Below are 19,433 nucleotides of genomic sequence, written 5' to 3' on the forward strand. Positions count from 1 at the left end.
ACCAAATAGTCCAACAGTTTAAGAAGAATGTTTCTCAATGTGCAATGGAAAGGAATTTAGGGATTTCATCATCTACAGTCCTTAATATCATCGAAAGATTCAGAGAATCTGGAGAAATCTCTGCACGTAAGCAGCAAGGCAGAAAACCAACATTGAATGCCCATGACCATCGATTCCTCAGGTGGCACTGCATTGAAAACCGACATCATTCTGTAATGGATATTACAACCTGGGCTCAGGAACACTTCAGAAAACAATTCAGTGAACACAGTTCATCGCTCCATCTACAGGTGCAAGTTAAAACTCTGCCATGCAAAGCCGAAAGCCATATGTCAACAACACCCAGTTCCCAAGGAAACTCAGTCTGGGAACAGAGAGAAAAAAAACACCTCAGCATTAGCACACAGTTCCACAGTCCATTGGAGTGGATGATGCAGTTATCTACCTGCTGGACAGAACATACTCTCACCTGGACACATCAGGCAGCACTGTGAGGATCATGTTCTTCGATTTCTCCAGTGCATTCAACACGATACAGCCTGTGCTCACAGGGGAGAAACTACGGCTGATGCAGGTGGCTGAATTCATCATCTCATGGACAATGGACTATCTGACTAGACGACCTCAGTATGTGTGACTGCAGGGCTGTGTCTCAGATAAGGCTGTGTGCAGTGTTGTGGCACCCCAGGGGACTGTGTTGGCTCCATTCCTGTTCAACCTGTACACTTCTGACTTCTGGTACAACACAGAGTCGTGTCATCTGCAGAAATTCTCGGATGACACGGCCATTGTAGGGTGCACAAGGAATGGACAGGAGGAGGAATACAGGAAGCTGGTGAAGGATTTTGTTGACTGGTGTAAGCTGAATTAGCTGCAGCTAAACATCAGTAAGACTAAGGAGATGGTGCTTGACTTTAGGAAGTCCAAACTTACCTTGTCAGCAGTCACTATTGATGGTGCTGATGTGGAGGTGGTTGGGACATACAAATATCTGGGTGTGCACTTGGACAACAAGCTGGACTGGAGCTGTAACACTCTCGCCACTCTCGCCAAAGCCGTTTCTACTTCCTGAGGAGGCTGAGGTCTTTTGGTGTGTGCATTAAGCTCCTATAGAGATTCTACCATTCTGTTGTAGCTCTTGCTTCTCTGCTGTTGTGTGCTGGGGCAGTAGCATTAACAAAAATGCTCTGAACAAAATTAACAATCTTATTAGGAAGACTGCCTCTATTGTATTGTCAAGCTGGACTCTTTGGAGCTTGTGGCAGAACAGAGGACCCCTCAACAAGCTGTTAGCCATCTTGGACAACATCTCACACCCTCTGCATGCTACACTGGATGAACGGAGAAGCGCATTCAGTGGCCGTCTGTGACAGCTGCACTGTGTGAGATCTTTCTTACCTACTGCTACAAGGCTCTACAACAGTTCTCCTTACTGCAAAGACGGTACTGATCATCTGCTGTCTGAAGTGTGCTGAACCACATCACTTTATCTCCTGTTCGATTAATACACGCTGTGCAATATATCACAACTATTACTATGATGACACTTTTCACTGTGCATTTTACACTACAATATTGATGCAGCTCAGTTAGTTATGTCTGTAATTATAATATATGCTGTTAGACTACCTCATACCACTCTGTGCCTGCTGTCTTGTAAATACAGTGAATCTATCTCATATGCCATGTAAATAGATGTACTTTTATATTTTTTTTTCTCTTGTACTTTAACCTCTGTCTAGATTTATTTCTGTTTTGTATTTTTCTCCATAGTGTATGTAAGTTTATGTGTAATTATGTCTGGCTACTGAAACACTGCAATTTCCCTCTGGGATCAATAAACATCTGTCTAGTTATCTAGCTAGCTATCTAGCTCATCTTTCATGTAGTGACAAAATTGTGTTTAAATTGTGATCTTTAATATCTGACTTGGTTACTGCAACTTTATTGCAAATCTTATTTTATGTCCACATTATGCAACCTTAAATGCAAGTCTACTTTCAAATACAGCCCTCAGGAATAGGAAAGGGATCACAGACAAATAAATACATTTCTGGTTAACCATATCAGCGCACCCTAATACACTGTAAACACAATTGTTTTTGTAAGCTCAGCTATGTTTAAATTAGATACTAGATAGACAACACCCAAGGTGGCACAATAAACTGTATAGGGGCAGAAACCGACTCATCAATGAAATCACACACACACAAACCAGATCCAAACACAGACACACTGCCTCAATAAAATTACAAATTCACAAATTAACGCAATGTGGTGCAGGAGTTTGTTAGTGGAAGTGGAGACAGGAATATGAATATGATAACAATATTAGATTTCACAAAACCTTGTTATACTTCATCACATTACAAATCCAAAGTTATCTAGTAGTATACAATCTTTGTGGTCTGCAAATACATATCCAGAGCAGCATTTCAGGTGTTTATAACACGCCTTGTAATAATGCAAAATGATTCACCAGTGATGGTCACTGCTTGAAAAGAAAAGATGGACAACAATCATCTTGGCAAACTTGTCAAAAATGTTGCTCTCAAAGTCCACCAATAAATGAATAAATTCAAGTGATTGCATAACAAGCAAGGAAAACAGAAGTGTTTTTAGCTACACTTGTGGTCCCAAATGTTTAATCTCCTAATTTCTGCTCCAATGGCCACTTTTTTTATGCTTTCGGCTTGACTCATTATATTGCCTTGCTATTGTGACTGGCTACCACAACTGATTGGGAACAATCTGCTTAGAAACGCTCCTATTACTTTATTGGCTACTCTCAGCATGGGGCCAACGTGATTGTGTCACACAGCTGACTAGTGAATGAGTATTTTTTATTTTTTGACTGCACATTTGGTTAGACAAACGCTGATAGGCCAGGCCATGCTCACCAAACCAAGACTGCTAGGAGAAATAGGGAGCCTACTGGCATTTACTCAAAAGGTGCATTTGTAATGTATCAGACAACCCTATCATGGTCATATGTAATAAACGTGCAATGATGTTAGTTGTGAAGAAAAATTATATATATTCTTATACTGAATTATTGATTCACTGCTCTGCAGCGACATCTTGTGTTTCAAAGCAAGATGACATGGATGGCTTTCACAAATTTATGATGCATTGAAGTAAACCAGCTATCATTTATTTTGTTTTTCATATTTTGTGTATGTTAAGAATATATGTTCTAACAAGACCTTAGCTGATGGAATTCGGTTTAACCAACAGATTTTTTTTTCTGAACTAGGAAAACTTTTTTTTAGTTTTTGACATAATTTGAAAATGCCTGTTGTTCTTTGTATTGTATGTAAATTTCTTGATAAATGAACCCAAAGAAATGGCCCAAAATTACTTGGACAAAACTCTGGTTTCATTGACTTACAGTAGAAGTACAGTTGGTTTTCTCCTTCTCCTCTAAAGTTACCTTTTTGGAAATACAAGGTTCATTGTAATTCTTGTAATACATGTTTTTCACCCTATAGGGCTGCCTGATTCTGAGTGATGAGCTAAACCATGCCTCTCTGGTATTAGGGGCACGTCTGTCTGGTTCCACTATTCGGGTCTTCAAACACAACAGTAAGTTCATTTCAGTTAAAGCATCTTTTGTAAACTGAGTAAGCTGTCTCTTTTCATATTATTGTACTTTTCACAATATATATTCTGCTTGTGCTTCACACATCACGTCCCCTTGGAATTATACGGTTCTATCTGTGCTCTGAGCAATTTTGATATTGAGCTTCAAAGATTTTGCATTCTAAATAGCAAAACTGATATGTAGAACAAGTCTGTGTGTTACATGAAAATGGCAGACACCCTAAATGTATTCTAAATGTGCAATATCAAAATCCTATGAAATTTTGAAATGAGTTTTTTTGGAACTGCATTTGACCAGAATTCTATCTATAGAACTTTCTAATAGTAAGAACTCTCTGCTTTGATCTGACAAAACATGAAAAGAACGAACGGTTTTCAAGGAACACAAACATGTTACTCATCATTTGTTTTAACTAATCTTGTAACAGAGTGTCTACATGATCAGAAAGTTAAATTTAATGCCTTTTTATAGTATTTTTATGACATTTATTTCTTGTTTTAGGACAAATCATCTTTTTAGTTTAAGCTTCCTTTATTCAGACAGAGACCAGCTACTGTAATAAACTGTCCCAGCATGTCATTGTAGCAGTTCAGTCTAAAGGTAATGTAGATTTTCTTGTATATCAGAAATGTGACTCTAATGAGCAAAAATGTCTTATTTTGGGAGAAGGAAGGAAAAAGCTGGACTGAATGAATGAAATTAATGTTTATGTTGTAATTAAGTTTCCATAAATTCAAATATTTACTATTCAGTTACGCTTAGGAATAATATTTATGTAATGTAACACAGTAAGAGTTTTAAAGAACTGCAAGGAGACAGGCAGAGTTTCAGCAGCATGTTTTCATGTTTCACGCATTTTCATGTTTTATAAATGTTGAATATTCAGATATAGAAAAATATTTATTGTTAATAATTAATAATAATTGTTCATTATTGAAATACATTTTAATTAAATAATTATTAAATACACAATTGTCAAGTGATTGCAAAACATTTAAAAATGCCACAACTCTGTTTGCACTAACAACTAAAAATTATTGTTTCATCACATTTTCATAAAATACCTATAAATCATAAAGTTGGCAAGTTCTTAACCCTATAACCTTGGCTCTTTTTTTTCAACAAAACAATGTAATACTGTCCATCTGCAAACCGCTGGCTCCACAAGTGTGGCCCTTGTTATGTCTGGTAATGATTCACTGCTCCATACTTGCCTCCTAATGTTAGCATTAGCTGGCAGACTGACATTAGCATTACCTGGCTAGCATGGTAGCTAACAATGAATATAAAGCAAGATCTAAAAACACTTGACTTACCCATTATTTGTACTGTCATCCTTCATGAGATCATTGTTTAAGTGAAGTTTGTCTTGAAGTTTCTCCTAAACTTTGCATTGTGACATTTTCTCATATTTGACTCCTGTGCTCCCTTCTCCACAGTCCCTTACCAGCACAGCAACATAACAAAGTAGCAGAGTCTGATTGGCCTACTTGTGTGTATTTGAAGTGCTGATTGGCTCGCAGATAGGACCTTATATAACTAAGTTAGAGTTTGACTTTGCAGATAGAACATTTTTGTTTTCTAGATAAAGAGACCAGATGTGCACACAACTGAAAAAAACATCTCACATAAAGTTAAGAAGTTACAAAATAAAAATATGTGAATGACGGACAAAAATGTCTGATAGAACCTTATAATTCCTAGGGGGATGATCAGCTGTTGTGCACATTGCAGTACAGCATATAACAATCAAATTTTTTTGAAATGTCCATCTGAATAAAACTTTGCTACCCCTCTACAGCAGGAGCAACCAAGTTGGCTCATGGTTTTTTACATCTTGCATTGTGTTTTGTTGGGTGTGAATTCTTAACACAAAGTGTATATAGTCATACTACAAACATACACCAGCATATCCAGCTGACATATCCGACAACATATGACAACATCCGTTGTTAAAAGCGCTATACAAATAAATTTGATTTGATTTGATACAGATATGATTGTTGAACTCAAAAAAGAGGAGACACAACATTAGTATCTCACATTAGTATTTTCAAAAATCCTGATTCTAGAACAACATTAATACTTTGAAATCGTATATAGTGAGAGTTTGAATTGCTCCAAGCTCTATACACATTACTAAATTAGCATCACTTCTGATCTTCATCTTCATGACCACCAGTATAGGCTGAGTCGATAACACTGTACACAAAACATATGCAATGTATCTAATACAACCCTTTATTATTAGCATGTGGCCATTTGTAATGGAAGCAGAACTAATGAAAATATAAGGGAACAAAACTTACCATTTAAAAAAAAAAATACAAAGAATGTTAGGAAATCTATTGTCAGGTGCAGCTGATCTTAATCTTAACACTAAGATGCTTGGGCCCAAATCAGTCAATGTACAGTGTTTAAAATGATACTTTTTCTATTTCTTTCCCAATCTCTTTCTCTCATTCACTCATACTCTCAGATATGCAGAGCCTGGAGAAGTTACTGAGGGATGCTATAGTACACGGCCAGCCCAGAACCCACCGACCCTGGAAGAAAATTCTCATTCTAGTTGAAGGAATTTACAGGTGTGGTGATTGCACCTGTACATTACACAGATTATCTGACATCTATTGCTCGTTAGCATGGCCATAGTCCTAAGGATGCTATCAGTTCCATTCTCTTAAGTTATCCACAGGTCCATGTGGTTCAGGTACACACTTCTGTGCACTGGTTTTTATGAGTCTGATTGCTGGTTATTTTTAAGTCAAAAGACCCTTGCCTTTTAAAGGAGGCTTGCAAGACTAAGCACCATTTTTCTGTCAGCTCGCTTCTTTGTAAGTCTTGAAGTAGAGGCAATTTACATGCATCTCTGTACACACCTAAATATATCTGTGTCTATTATGTAATGCAGTGGTGTCCAATGTTTTCTGCAAATGGTTGGTGTGGCTGCAGGGTTTAATTCCAAGAAGGCAAGGGCACATATGATACATTGTAGACTGAGAAACTGATTGAATAAGTGGAATCAGGTGTGCTCCAGCTTGTTCAGAATGAAGCAAACCAGCCCTGTAAGCTAAGGTCCTGCCTGGCTTACCACGGTCCTGCATATTTTAGCATTTGACCTGCTCATAACAAGGCTGATCCCATTAATGAAAAATTACCCAGCCCTTCTAGTGGTGAACTGGGTATAGAGCAGAGAAGCACTGCTCTTGTGGATCCATAGTAAAGATAAACCCATCTCAGTAATTTGAATTATAGAAACCAAATATTGGAGTGAAAGTCGTTGTTGATGTCCCTGCTTGCTTAGTGGTGTCAAATATCATTGACCTGACATGAAATCACATTGTATGTAACGTTATTCTAGTCAAACTGATGAAACAGCAGAGGGAACAGAAGAAAAATTTGTATGTTTGTGTATGTGTTTCTGCTCTGTTCAGTATGGAGGGCTCAATAGTGCGTTTGCCTGAGGTCATTGCCTTGAAGAAGAAATATAAAGCCTACCTGTACTTGGATGAGGCCCACAGCATTGGAGCTCTAGGACCAGGGGGCAGAGGTGTGGTGGACTACTTTGGTTTGGACCCATGTGATGTTGACATCATGATGGGCACCTTTACAAAAAGCTTTGGTGCTGCTGGTGGCTACATAGGAGGAAATAAGGTAGGTTATCTTACCATGAATATCAGCATCACGGAAAGTTCTTGTAAATCGAGGATGCTGTCAGAATCACCTATGCCAATCCAGAAAACCATATCATAAGGACATCTCACATGCTTGCCTTCTCAAATAGGCCACTTTTCCTGACTGTACAGTCATGCAACTATTGAAGTACAACTGCCTATCTGCAAAAAGCATCAGGTTATAGAAAAGGTGCCCATTTGCAATTTGACAACTGCACCTTTGGCTATGCATCACTGCTTGTGGAGCGTGTCTGACTGCAACGCAGGATGCAAATGTACATGTCAGTCTTTAATGTATTTCAAGTAAATTATTCCCTCATTTAAGTTGTCTGTCATAAACTTGGTCTTAAAAATGAGCCGCTTGAATTAAATACTTTGAAACATAATGCACTCGTTCAGTTTCTGAATTATTCCTAATTTATTGTTATCTGTTTTAGATGACAGACATTCCTGCATAAATAGGCTGTATACTGGTGTATATCATTATACACTGTAAATAATCTAATGTAAAATATGTCTAAAGTGATTTATCTGGGTGATGAGCACTTGTTTGCTTAGAACTTTAAAGTACTTAAGACCCAAATTTAATGCAATGGTTTGTCAGCCTGCAGTTTTGCAGTGTGACTCACTGGTTGACCCATTGTGTTTGTTTTGGTAACAGAGAGGTTAAGGTCTTACCAGTCATCTTCTGTTTCATGTCAAACTCCCATAATAGCTTCAGATTCTCAGGAGTCACAGATGCATGTTTTTGGTTTTCTTTTCTGTTTTTGGTTCAGGAGTTGATCGACTACCTGCGCACACACTCTCACAGTGCAATTTATGCAACATCCATGTCTCCTCCAGTGGCCCAGCAGATTATCACTTCCATGAAATGCATCATGGGGGAGGATGGCACAACATTAGGTAGGTTTTGTCAATAGTGCTTTCGTATTCCTATCTGGATATTATAGCTTATAAGCTGTTCTGTATACTATTAATGTAACTTTCCACAGAACTCCTATGTTTTGAAGTTAATATTCCAGACCACAAACTCAAAGTGATTAATTAAGTTAAGATTAAGTGACCCTTATTAGTCCCACATCAGTAAATTTCACCTCTGCATTTAACCCATCTGTGAAGTGAAATACCACATACACATTAGGGGGCAGTGAGCACACTTGCCCAGGGTGGTGGGCAGACCTATCCGCAGCTCCCATGGAGTAGTTGTGGGTTAGGTGCCTTGCTCAAGGACACCTCAGTCACGTACTATAAAGCTCTGGGGATCGAACCGGCGACCTTCCAGTCACAAGGCCAGTTCTCCAAACCTCCAGCCAATGACTGCCCAATATATGAATAATTCAATAATATATAAAGAGTTATTTTGTAGAAATTTAAATGAAAAGTGGTGTATATAAGCCTGTTCCAAGTAGCTCTATACAGTTAAAGAACCAATAATTAACTATGTAGCGTAGTCAAATATTTTTTTTTTCCTGATCTATGCTCTCTTTTCAAAACTTTGAGTTCATGTCTACAGACATAATTCAGAATCCAGTTTCAGCCTCCCTTAAGCATCTCTTGTTAGTTTGATAGTAGCCATGTGTTTTACTCATTATTTATAGCTGTGTTAATTAGAAGGAAAACCTGATATATAAATATGCAGTACCACTTACTTTGAGGCAGAACGTTTTTTGTACTGTTATCATTACTGTCTTTTGAGTGTTCTGCTCAGAAACATGTTCCTACTTATTCTCTACCAGTGTACTATAACAGAGTTTGACACTTGAGAGAAAGGTGATTATCAAACTGTGAGTCAGTGAGAGTCTATAGGCTTGAACCGATAGACTATTTATGAGCATTAAGCTGTACATTAAAATGTCACAAAACTATCCGAGGTATTGAGATGCGCATGTGTAAATTATATTTGACACGTAGTAGTAGTGTAGTGTTTTATTTACTCTTGTAGTGTTGTATTCCTGTAGCCCAAAAATGCTTTCATGCTTTTGAGCATGCCTATAAATAAACATTTAAGAAAATATCGAAATACCTATCAAAATATAACCTTTATTTCTGTAGGGTTAACAAATAAATTAAAATGAATAACAACAAACAGACATTTCAACAGATTTTCAGAGCACCATAAATATCAAATAATGATTAGAAATATCGGATAAATCTTTTTTATGCAAATATCTACTGATACCAGTATGATCTTATCATGCGTCCCTAGTATTTATATTACTAACTAAGTGTTGCTATGAGTTAGCCAGGCTAGTATAACTTACTTAGACTAGGCACCAATGGTAGGGAAAAATGATGTATGATTGGTTTGTGAAAGCTGAATTTAAAACAGCCATCTTTCAGTGACTGCTATACAGACTAGTGTGGTTATGAACTTTGATATTATGTAGGGATGTCAGTAAATGTGTGGTTAATTTTGATATTATGTAGGGATTTTAGCATTTCCATCTTGGATGTGGTCATAAAACCTATAAGAACACAGGAAAATTCAAAACTCGAGTCAGCTAAAGATTGGCTATACACTAACTTTACTGCATTATTACTATACTTCAAAGAAACAATATACATTTTAGAGAAAAAAAATTGTTGTGGTAGTGGTACATCCAGAAAGCAGTCCCCTTTAACAGTGGTAGTAGATAGGAAGAGGCCCAAGATCACTCTGCTGTAAAAGCAGAAATAATCCACAAGGTGGCAGCATAGATACCAGTTGGACAACTGCATGTTGTTAAAGTTTGTTCTCCATGTTGTGTCTCTGCCTTATCTAATTACTCCAGTCTTTAGTTGTTAAAAACTAATTAACAGTTACCTTATCAGCAGTTACCTTTCAGTACATTGAAATGAAGTCATTCTATATGTGTGAGAGAGTATACACCTGTTTGTGATGTAATAGTCTGACCTTTAGACTGTTTCTTACTGTGTAACTGGGTAATTGGTCCTCATGTTCTATAAGCTAGTATGTTATACCCGTATGCTGTGTTTCTTCAGTAATTGGACAGTTTTGACGTTATTTGTTATGCATGAACAATAAAGAAAACATTTTTTCCTTGCAACCACATTTGCTTGGTGTTCAGCAGTCCTTAGTCAATATTAGTACCTCTCTCTACAGAACTAGCCTGTACATATGGGACATATGGTTTGTGCAATTTGATGACTCAAGTGCAACGCACAGCAGTTACATAAATTACTGGTAAGCACAGTTATTTTGCTGATGCTCAAACATTGTCTGTAATACCGTACTTGATACATCAGACCTTTTTCAATATATGTGTTTCTAGTTGGTGATCAGTAAAGCAGACAGAACAGCAGAAACCAAGTATGTAACAATAAATTACACAGAAGCCTCAACAAACAAATATGTCAGATTTTTCAGTATTTGTGGATTCACCCTTCACTTTTATTACAGCTTCTGTTCTTTATGGGAGACTTGTTTTCAGTCTTTCAAAGAAATCAGCAGTATTATTCCACATCTCCAAAGTTCAGTCATAGACGTTTGTTGCATTTTCTGCTTCTCATAAACGAAGTAAGCACAAATGCATTAAGTGATGTTGAGATCTGGGTTCTAGGGTGGCCAGTCCATTGTTCTGAGAACACCAAGTGGTTTTTTGCTAGGAGTCCCTTTTTATTCATCTTTAAATTATTTTTTTAACTCTTAACACTTGTTATTTGATTTTGCTTTTTCTTTATGCAGTTGGATTTTCTTATATCTAATCTCCTGAGACATATCTCCTGAAAAAAGAATAACTATAACTTTGTCTGTAACTTAAGTACAGTACTGTATCACTTCATGAAATTTGTGTGTCATTGCACCGCTAGTCCTCATGATACTGCAGTGTTGTGAGATGTCTTTGTTAATGCTGTTGGTGTATTAAAAAGACTTTGTTTGGAAAGCCATATGTGTCTCAGACACCCTCACAAACAAAGCCTTCTTAAAGTTCTTGACGGTTTTGTAAAGCTCTGATCAATGAGGGGGGAAAAAGAGCCATCAGACTGGTTATATGAGGCATGGAAGTGCTCTAGAGAATCCTTTTCTCAGTCCAGTGCTGGCTGTGATGCTCATGGAGTTGTAGTGTAAATTCTCTACCTATAGGTGCTATATGGCTTTCAGATGCACGGGAGATTATTGATGTAATGGCTGAGAGAGATTTGTCCATGTAAAGTTCACGGTAATAACCCTCTCATAATAACTCTTCTACAGTGCCCTGAAAACAGGTAGCCCAGGGTCGTGTTGATCTAGGCAGGTTCGCTCGTCTCTGCTCTCTCCATCTACCAGAGGAGGACCTGCACTTTACTGTCTTATTTATTCTCCACATATCTGTCCTCAGCTCTGAGCAAATAACATGTCAAGCTCTGACTCTGTTGTCTTTAGTGAACACTCATGCCTTGATTAAGGCCTTTCTGATTTGTTTACTTTTTATGAGAAGCATGTACAGTCCTGCTTGAATTTCAGATCAAATTACAAAAGGAGCAGAAAAGTTGCAGGGTGGGTTAATTGCTAGCAGCCACATTGTGTTATTTATGATATCCTCTCTTGTAAAGTCAACTCTTAATCCCAGAGTCCAATATATGATGGCATTGAGGCGATTCAAGTAAAGTAATAGGGCAGTGAGCAGCATCATCTCTTGTCCAGCAGTTCAGTCTCCAGAGTTTAGACCTTTCCCAAATTCCTCAGGCCCTGATAAAACGGCCGCTGTCTTTTTATTTTGGATGCGTGGTCACGGAAGCCTTTGAAGGAGCATGTTTACAATTCTCTCATCATCCACTGACTGTTGATGCTAAAACATTGTTTGAAAGGGTTTTGTTACAAAGACAGCAAAAATTGGTTTGGGTTTTTTTTAACACACAATGTACAATTAAGCGCTAAGCATCAAGCTGTATGTATGTGCCAGAGATAAGTAAATTCATGTATAATGAACAGAAAGGGTAGAACAGCATGGGAAAACTATGAATAAGCTATGAGTAAGGCAGAGTAGCATAATCTGTCATCATCAATCTGAAAATCATCATTTTCAGACACATTGCCTTTTATCATTACTAGGTCAAGAGAGACTCTGTCAGCTTTCCAAGAACACAACCTACTTTCGTAGGAGACTCCAGGAAATGGGTTTTATTATCTACGGGAACAACGACTCACCTGTGGTGCCCCTGATGCTCTACATGCCTGCTAAAATTGGGTTGGTTGTGTTTGACTTTAAAGGAATATTCTTTTCAGCAGTGAGGACAGATTGCATTATTTATTTATAAGACACTCTCCGGTCATTTGCCAGAATACATCACGTCATTGATGAATACAAATAACTAAGTAATTATCAGACTCACTCTAGTAATTGGATCAGCTGCCAGGTACCAAGAGTTTTTACTGAACTGGGAAAATCTGCTTTTAGTCACAGTGAGCTGGAATTCACTACAGGAAACACTAAAACTCAGCTCACTGGTGTCACTCAGACATTTTAAACTTTTAATATCAAACCACCTACAGACAGCCTGTACCTGTTTTACTTAATCATATTTATTCGTAACTTTTATTTTTGTGTTAGTTCTCCTTAGTTCTTTATCTCTTTTTATTTATTTATTTATTTATTTCCTCTCATTTTATTTTTAAGTGTTTATCATTACTTTTTTTAATTTGTGATATTGTATTATTACCTTACTAATTTCTTATCTACTTTTGATCTTAATTTCTTATCATTTAAATCTCAAGTTCTATTTTTATCTACTTTTATCTTTTATTCACAGTTATTTTAAATTTTCTTTTAAATTAAAATGATTAAATGTAGTTATTATTTTCTGTGTCATGTCAATCCCTGTTTTTGTAAATGCTCGGCTACATTGAAAATGAGGGTTGCCCTCAATGTACTTCCAAGTCAAAATAAAGGTTGATTGATTGATTGAATATTACAAATCCATTTCCAAAAATGTTGAGACCGTACATAAAATATAAAAAAAAAACCCACAGAAAACAGTGTCAAACTGTCTTTTATAGTTATTTAATTGAAAACACCACATAGAAGAGATATTTGTATGTTAACTTATCACCTTTATTGATCTTTGTAAATATACAATAATTCCAAATTAGATGCCTACATCTAATAGGCAATGTAAGACTGGGAAGATTATAGAATGACCAGAAATTCTTGTTTTAGGACTTTCCAAATGCTGTCATGACTGGGTAGAAAAGGAGCATTCTCATAGGAGCATTTATAACTGCATGAAGAGGTAGTCTAGCAGTTTAAGAACATTTCTCAGCCTACAATTGCAAGGATTTTAGGGATTTCACCATCTACAGTCCATAATATCATCAAAAGATTCAAAGACTCTGGAAGAATTTTGGTGCATAAGGGGTAAGGCCTAGTTGTTGATTAGTGTAGTGGTTAACACCTCTGCCTTCTACGCTGTAGACTAGGGTTCAATCCCCCATCTGGGTAAGCACCCTACACTATACCAATAAGAGTCCTTGGGCAAGATTCCTAACACTACCTTCGCCTACTTTTGTAAAATGATCAACTTGTAAGGCGCTCTGGATAAGAGCGTCAGCCAAATGCCATAAATGTAAATGTAAAACCAATAATAAATATTCATGACCTTTTGAGCCTTCACATGGCAGTTCATTTAAAACTGACATGCTTTTGTAAAGGATATAACCACGTGGGTTTGGGAGTTATTCTGAAAAACATTGTTAGTAAACATGGTTATCACTGCTCCTACAAATGCATACAGTAATACAAGTTAAGACTCTACTGTCCAAAAGAAGCCATATATCAACAGCATCCATAGGAGCCACCAATTGTCTGGACTAAAGCTCATTTGAGATGGACATGGAACGTTAGTGCCAGTGTCATGGGTAACTTGCACATCTGTGAAGGCACCACCAATAAACATTTCTGGTAGATGCTCACAAGCTTCTGACATTTCTTTTATGGAATTTTTGCCCATTCCTCATGTGCAAAAGCATCCAGATCATTAATGGTTCTTGGTTTCTGTGCCACCACAGCTTTCTTTATATCTCACCAAAGGCTTTCATCATCATCATCATCATCTTTAACCGCTTAGTCCAGATAGGGTTGTGGTAGCAGTTGGGAGAGCAGAGAACCCCAGATGACCCTGTCCCCCGCAACTTCCTGCAGCTCATTCCTGGAGACCCCAACCCGCTTGTAGGTCAACTTAGAGATATAATCCCTCCAGTGGTTCCTAGGATGACTCTAGTAAGCCGTCTTGTACTGGTAGGCCGTGCCTGGTACACCCCCACCGGGAGGCATCCATGGGGCATCATGGGGTATCAAGTAGAGTGTAGCCTGCCTCCCTGCAAAGAAAGCTCATTTCCGCTGCTTGTATTCGCAATCTCATTCTTTCGATCATTACCCACAGCTCATGACCATATGTGAGTGTGGGGATGTAGACCGACCAGTAATCAGAGAGCTTCACCTTATGGCTCAGCTCCCTCTTCACCACTACAGTCTGGTACAGTGACTGCCTTTCTGCTGCAGCCTGTCCCATCCTGTGGCTGATCTCACAATTCCTCTTCCCACCACTTGTGAACAAGACCCCAAGATACCTAAATTCTTCCACCTGGGGCAAGTACTCCCCTTACCTGGAGTGGGCATGCCATCCTTTTCTGGGATAGGACCATGGACTACCATGCGCATACCAACCGCTTCACTCTCGGCTCCAATAATGCTGGAGGCATTCATGCGATCCAGCCAAAAGAACAACATCGTCTGCAAATAGACACCACCCTCGGGCCTCCACACATAATTATCCTCCTGAACTCGGCTACGCCTTGATACCCTGTCCATGAATATCACAAACAGGAGTGGAGACAGGGCACAACCCTGTGGAGTCCAGCGTCAACACTGAAAGACTCTGACTTAATGGCGAGTATACGAACACAGCTCTCACTCCAGGAGTACAGTGATTGGATGGCCTGAAGTAGTAGCCCCGCCACCCCATACTCCTAGAGGACCTCCCACAAGATATCTCAGGCAACACGGTTGTAAGCCTTCTCCGAGTCCACAAAACACATGTAGACTGGGTTGACAAGCTCCCATGCCCCCTCAACAATCTGTGAGAGGGTGACGAGCTGGTCCCTTGTTCCATGGCCAGGACGAAACCCACTTTGTCCCTCAATCAGTAGTTCAACTATCGGCCAATGTCTCCTCCCAGTCACACCTCTCCAGGTCTCCCAGTCATTGCCAACATGAGCATTGAATCTCCTAGTAAGACTATTGAGTCTGTAGGCAGAACCCCACCCACTCACTCCAAGAAGGCTGAATACTCTGACCTGTTGTTTGGTGCATAAGCACACACAACAGTCAGAGTTTTCCTCTCTGCTATTTTAATTCACGTTGAGGCGACCCTCTCGTCCAGCGGGACAAACTCCAACTCTACAGCTGCTGGGTGGATGTGGGTATACTTACCTTTGCAACCCCTGAGTGGGAGAGGGACCAACCCCTATCAAGGAGTTTAGTTCCAGAGGTGACACTGCAGGTGGGTGTGAGCCCAACTATATCTAGTGGTACCTCTCAACCTCCCGCACAAGCTCTGACTCATTCCTGAATCATGCTTTGGTTGACTTGAATACATGTTTGGGATCATTGTCTTGCTGGAAAGTCAAATGATCAAGCTTCAATTTATGCTGTCAAGACATCACATTTTTCTCCAAAATGGCTTGATATTTTAAAACAAACGTTTTCCAGAATTGTGTAGTGTTTCTTTAAAGAGAGAGAAGCTCTGTATAATTGTGGCTCAGAATGAACCCAGTTTAACACCTGTGCTTGACTTAAGGAAGGTGTGCTGTTTTTAGGCATGTACTTTGCATAATTTTACTTGGAGAGAATACACTTCAATCACTTGTTAATTACATTAGGTTCAAAGCTCTATTACTAAACTAAATCTAAAGAATAAAGGGTCACTAAATATATCTGAAAATATCTCAATGTATTTTTTTTTCTTTTTTTACTTTAACACAAATTTCAGTTTGGTCAGTTTTTAGTTCAGTTGCTTGCTTTTTTTCTTCAGCTGTCCTTCATTTTGACTGTTAAGCATTGATTGATCTTTTTTTTGCTTTCCTTAGAGCATTTGGCAGAGAGATGTTGAAGAGGAACATTGGCACAGTGGTGGTTGGATTCCCTGCCACACCCATAATCGAATCCAGAGCACGCTTTTGTGTGTCTGCCGCTCATACCAAAGAGATGCTGGACACTGTGAGTCAATGTGCTTGATCTAACCACACATGGAGTTACTCTCATTCACAACATCCCCTAGCATGTTCTCCTTTTTTCACATTAGTGTTTCATTATCTGTCTCTCTCTCACTCTCCCAGCTCTCTATCGCACTCTGTCCTTCTGCGTTCCATTCTATTCACTTGAGAGGTAATAAATCAGTTAAGGTATGAGAGAGAAGAAGGGAGAGAAAAAGGGAGAGAAGAAAGTGAAAAAATAAATTGCTTCCAGATGACTGGCAGTATTGCAACACACATTAGGAAATCTCACACTGTCGAAAGCTAGAGAGATACACAATCATAGTGACTTTGTCCTTTCGATCCTGAAGCAGTGTACCTGTTTGCCTCTGTCTCCTGTTTTGCTAATATTGGAAATTCCCATTTATGTAAGTCTTGACTCATAGCACTCTGCTTTGGTTCTTGGTATGTCTCTATATTATTCCGACTGGGAAAGATTTAAAATTTGTTGCACTCCATGTCCCCCATTCGTTCATGTACAAGCTATTGCGTTCTGACTCACCTCATAGTCATCCCACCGTGTATAAGCCAATGAATCCAATGCAGCACTATTGAGCCATTAGTAACCCACCCCTCTGTCCTCTTCATTTGACTTTCAGGCACTAAATGCCATTAGTGAAGTCGGGGACCTGTTGCAGCTGAAGTACTCTCGACATGCCTGGCCAAGCGATGAAGAAACCAACCACTTTTCATATCTAGATAGCCATCAGGACTAACCCAATCAGTCTGCCATCTGAAAGGTGCACTGACCACATATCAGACTGTTCATAGGCCACTAATGGAACACAACAAAGTTGCGTTTATGGGATGGATGCATCAAAATGTGCCCTATTAACAAATCAGATGTTGAGTCTTTTTTGGTACCCTATAATAGTACCCTAGTAATAGCAATACCCGTAGTAACATAAACAAACAGGCCTTTGGTTTTTGGAATTTGGAAGCAAAGGTTTTTTTTTTTTTTGGCTTCTGCTTTCAACCAGAGCTTCTCTTGAGGCAGAAACATACGTTTTACCAATGAAATATGCATTTTGTTTGTTCTAGTAATATTATTTATTACAAAGAGAAATCCTGTAAATGTCAGTGAATATAGAGCAAACAACTGTATTACAGAGATGGATAAGAATGTAACATTTTACATCTACAGAAGCATATAGATGGCATTGCAACACTATCTTGTTGTTTCAGCTGGTAATCTGTAAAATGTTTATGTTATTAGAATCTTTTCATAATGAAATATGAAATACTGTGGTTTTGTTTATTGGATTATTTTATATTAAGCCTAATTGAACTGTCAAAGCATAATTAGTGATTAGGAGCTAAATATGACCTTACACACCCATAAGTCATAATTTGAAAGGTTCTGCAGAGAGAAGCATGGTAATACAATATTAAAGAAAGGCAGACAACCTATATAAATTAATTGTTGTGGCATCTCTAAACATCTCTGAACATCTCTAAGGATGTTACCGGAGAAATTATGAATGCACAAATTTATGCGTTTTACCGACCACATATGTTTCTAGGTCCATTAATCTCCATGTCCTGGCAAAATTTCAGAAACAGTGCATAGGTTATTTATTTATTTTTTTAATAGCTGCAATACCTTTGTTATAGAATATTAGAACTGGAAACTGGAATGTACTGTTTTCTACAACTTCTGACTCTCTTTTGTTTGTTCACATACTTGAGTGCATAATACTGACTGGCACTCACAGCTAGAAGTCACTGAAAAGGCTTCTCTAAATTCCAATTGCAAAATATAAACACACTTTTTTCCCTCATTTCCGAACCTTTTCTGCTATATATTAATATAAACTTGATTAGGCTTGATTAGGTCTTCAAAGGCACAGTGGCATGCTATTTCCTCATCTTTCCTCAATGAATTGCTTACTGAGGAGTGTAGTGTCAAATTTACATGCTCCACCTGTGTGTATGATGATATGTTAGAGATCCCATCGGATATACAGGATCTCTCTATTTATTAATGATGTTTGTTCCTTCTACTCCCTTTAAAGGAAGCCTAATTATTAGTTTTGGTATCAGCTCTATTTAAGATAATAGAAGTGTATGACAGTGCACCCACTACTGATGACGTGACGTTATGGCACGGGAATATGATGTAGGCACAGAAGCTGCATGTAGTACAGACCTTCATAAGGACACTGCTGTTTTTAATGGAAGAAGGAAAAACAAAGGGCATTCCACATTTGTCTGACTGTATGTTTTGCACTCAGTTCAAGATTTACTTTATGGACCTGAGGCAGATACAAATGATGATTTATGTGTCTCATGCACTTTTTGTCACAGAAGCTTTGATGTTTGTCAAATGTCACTTTTGAAACAAACCATTCTGTTACAAGGAACTAAACAAAATTAAACAATGTTAAACAAATCTTTAATTGTTCAATAATTTCCCCTCTATCTACATATAAATAAAGCATAATGGCTTCAATGCCCCTGACAGCAGTCAACCACTCAAGCATGTGTATGGCTTTTCCCCCCAAGGTGGGATGGGCATGGATCCAGCTGCATTATATAAGACATCCACACATTCATTGAGCTGAGGTCTCACGTTCATTACATTTTCCCAGTAGGTAGTCATGTTTCATGTTTTATTACATCATGGCACCTGGTAACATAGTGACTACCTAGTTAGCAAAATCATGACACCAGCTACATTTAATAGATGAGCAGTATTGTACATATATATGACACAATGTCCTTTTCCTTTTTCCAATACCTATATTAAAACTTGAGTATTGGCTGATATAAACAGTATCAGTATACTAAGACAGACAAATATTTTTTTAAATGTGCTAGTTTTATTTGAGGCACTTCACTTAAGATGAGCATTGTAAAAAGAGTAATCATGCTCAAACTACTTAAACACCAGGAAAATATGTAGCTAGCAATGTCACATGATACA

General features: G+C 38.2%; 1 protein-coding gene across 3 annotated transcripts in view; it reads left to right on the forward strand.

Moving 5' to 3' along the window:
- sptlc2b (serine palmitoyltransferase, long chain base subunit 2b) overlaps positions 1–18,899 on the forward strand; it is a 35,309-nt gene extending 16,410 nt beyond the window's left edge. Inside the window, exons 6-12 of one of the 3 annotated variants that reach the window (XM_017684609.2) lie at positions 3,492–3,585; positions 6,084–6,189; positions 7,039–7,258; positions 8,055–8,181; positions 12,311–12,446; positions 16,343–16,472; positions 17,107–18,899. In XM_017684609.2, coding sequence (XP_017540098.1) covers positions 3,492–3,585; positions 6,084–6,189; positions 7,039–7,258; positions 8,055–8,181; positions 12,311–12,446; positions 16,343–16,472; positions 17,107–17,223 — 930 coding nt within the window. In that variant the 3' untranslated portion in view covers positions 17,224–18,899. The other 2 variants (XR_005130204.1, XM_037537770.1) reach the window with 2 other exon arrangements.
- The last annotated feature ends 534 nt before the right edge of the window (positions 18,900–19,433 follow it).

The sequence above is a fragment of the Pygocentrus nattereri genome, chromosome 4, assembly GCF_015220715.1.
Source record: "Pygocentrus nattereri isolate fPygNat1 chromosome 4, fPygNat1.pri, whole genome shotgun sequence".
NCBI lineage: Eukaryota > Metazoa > Chordata > Actinopteri > Characiformes > Serrasalmidae > Pygocentrus > Pygocentrus nattereri.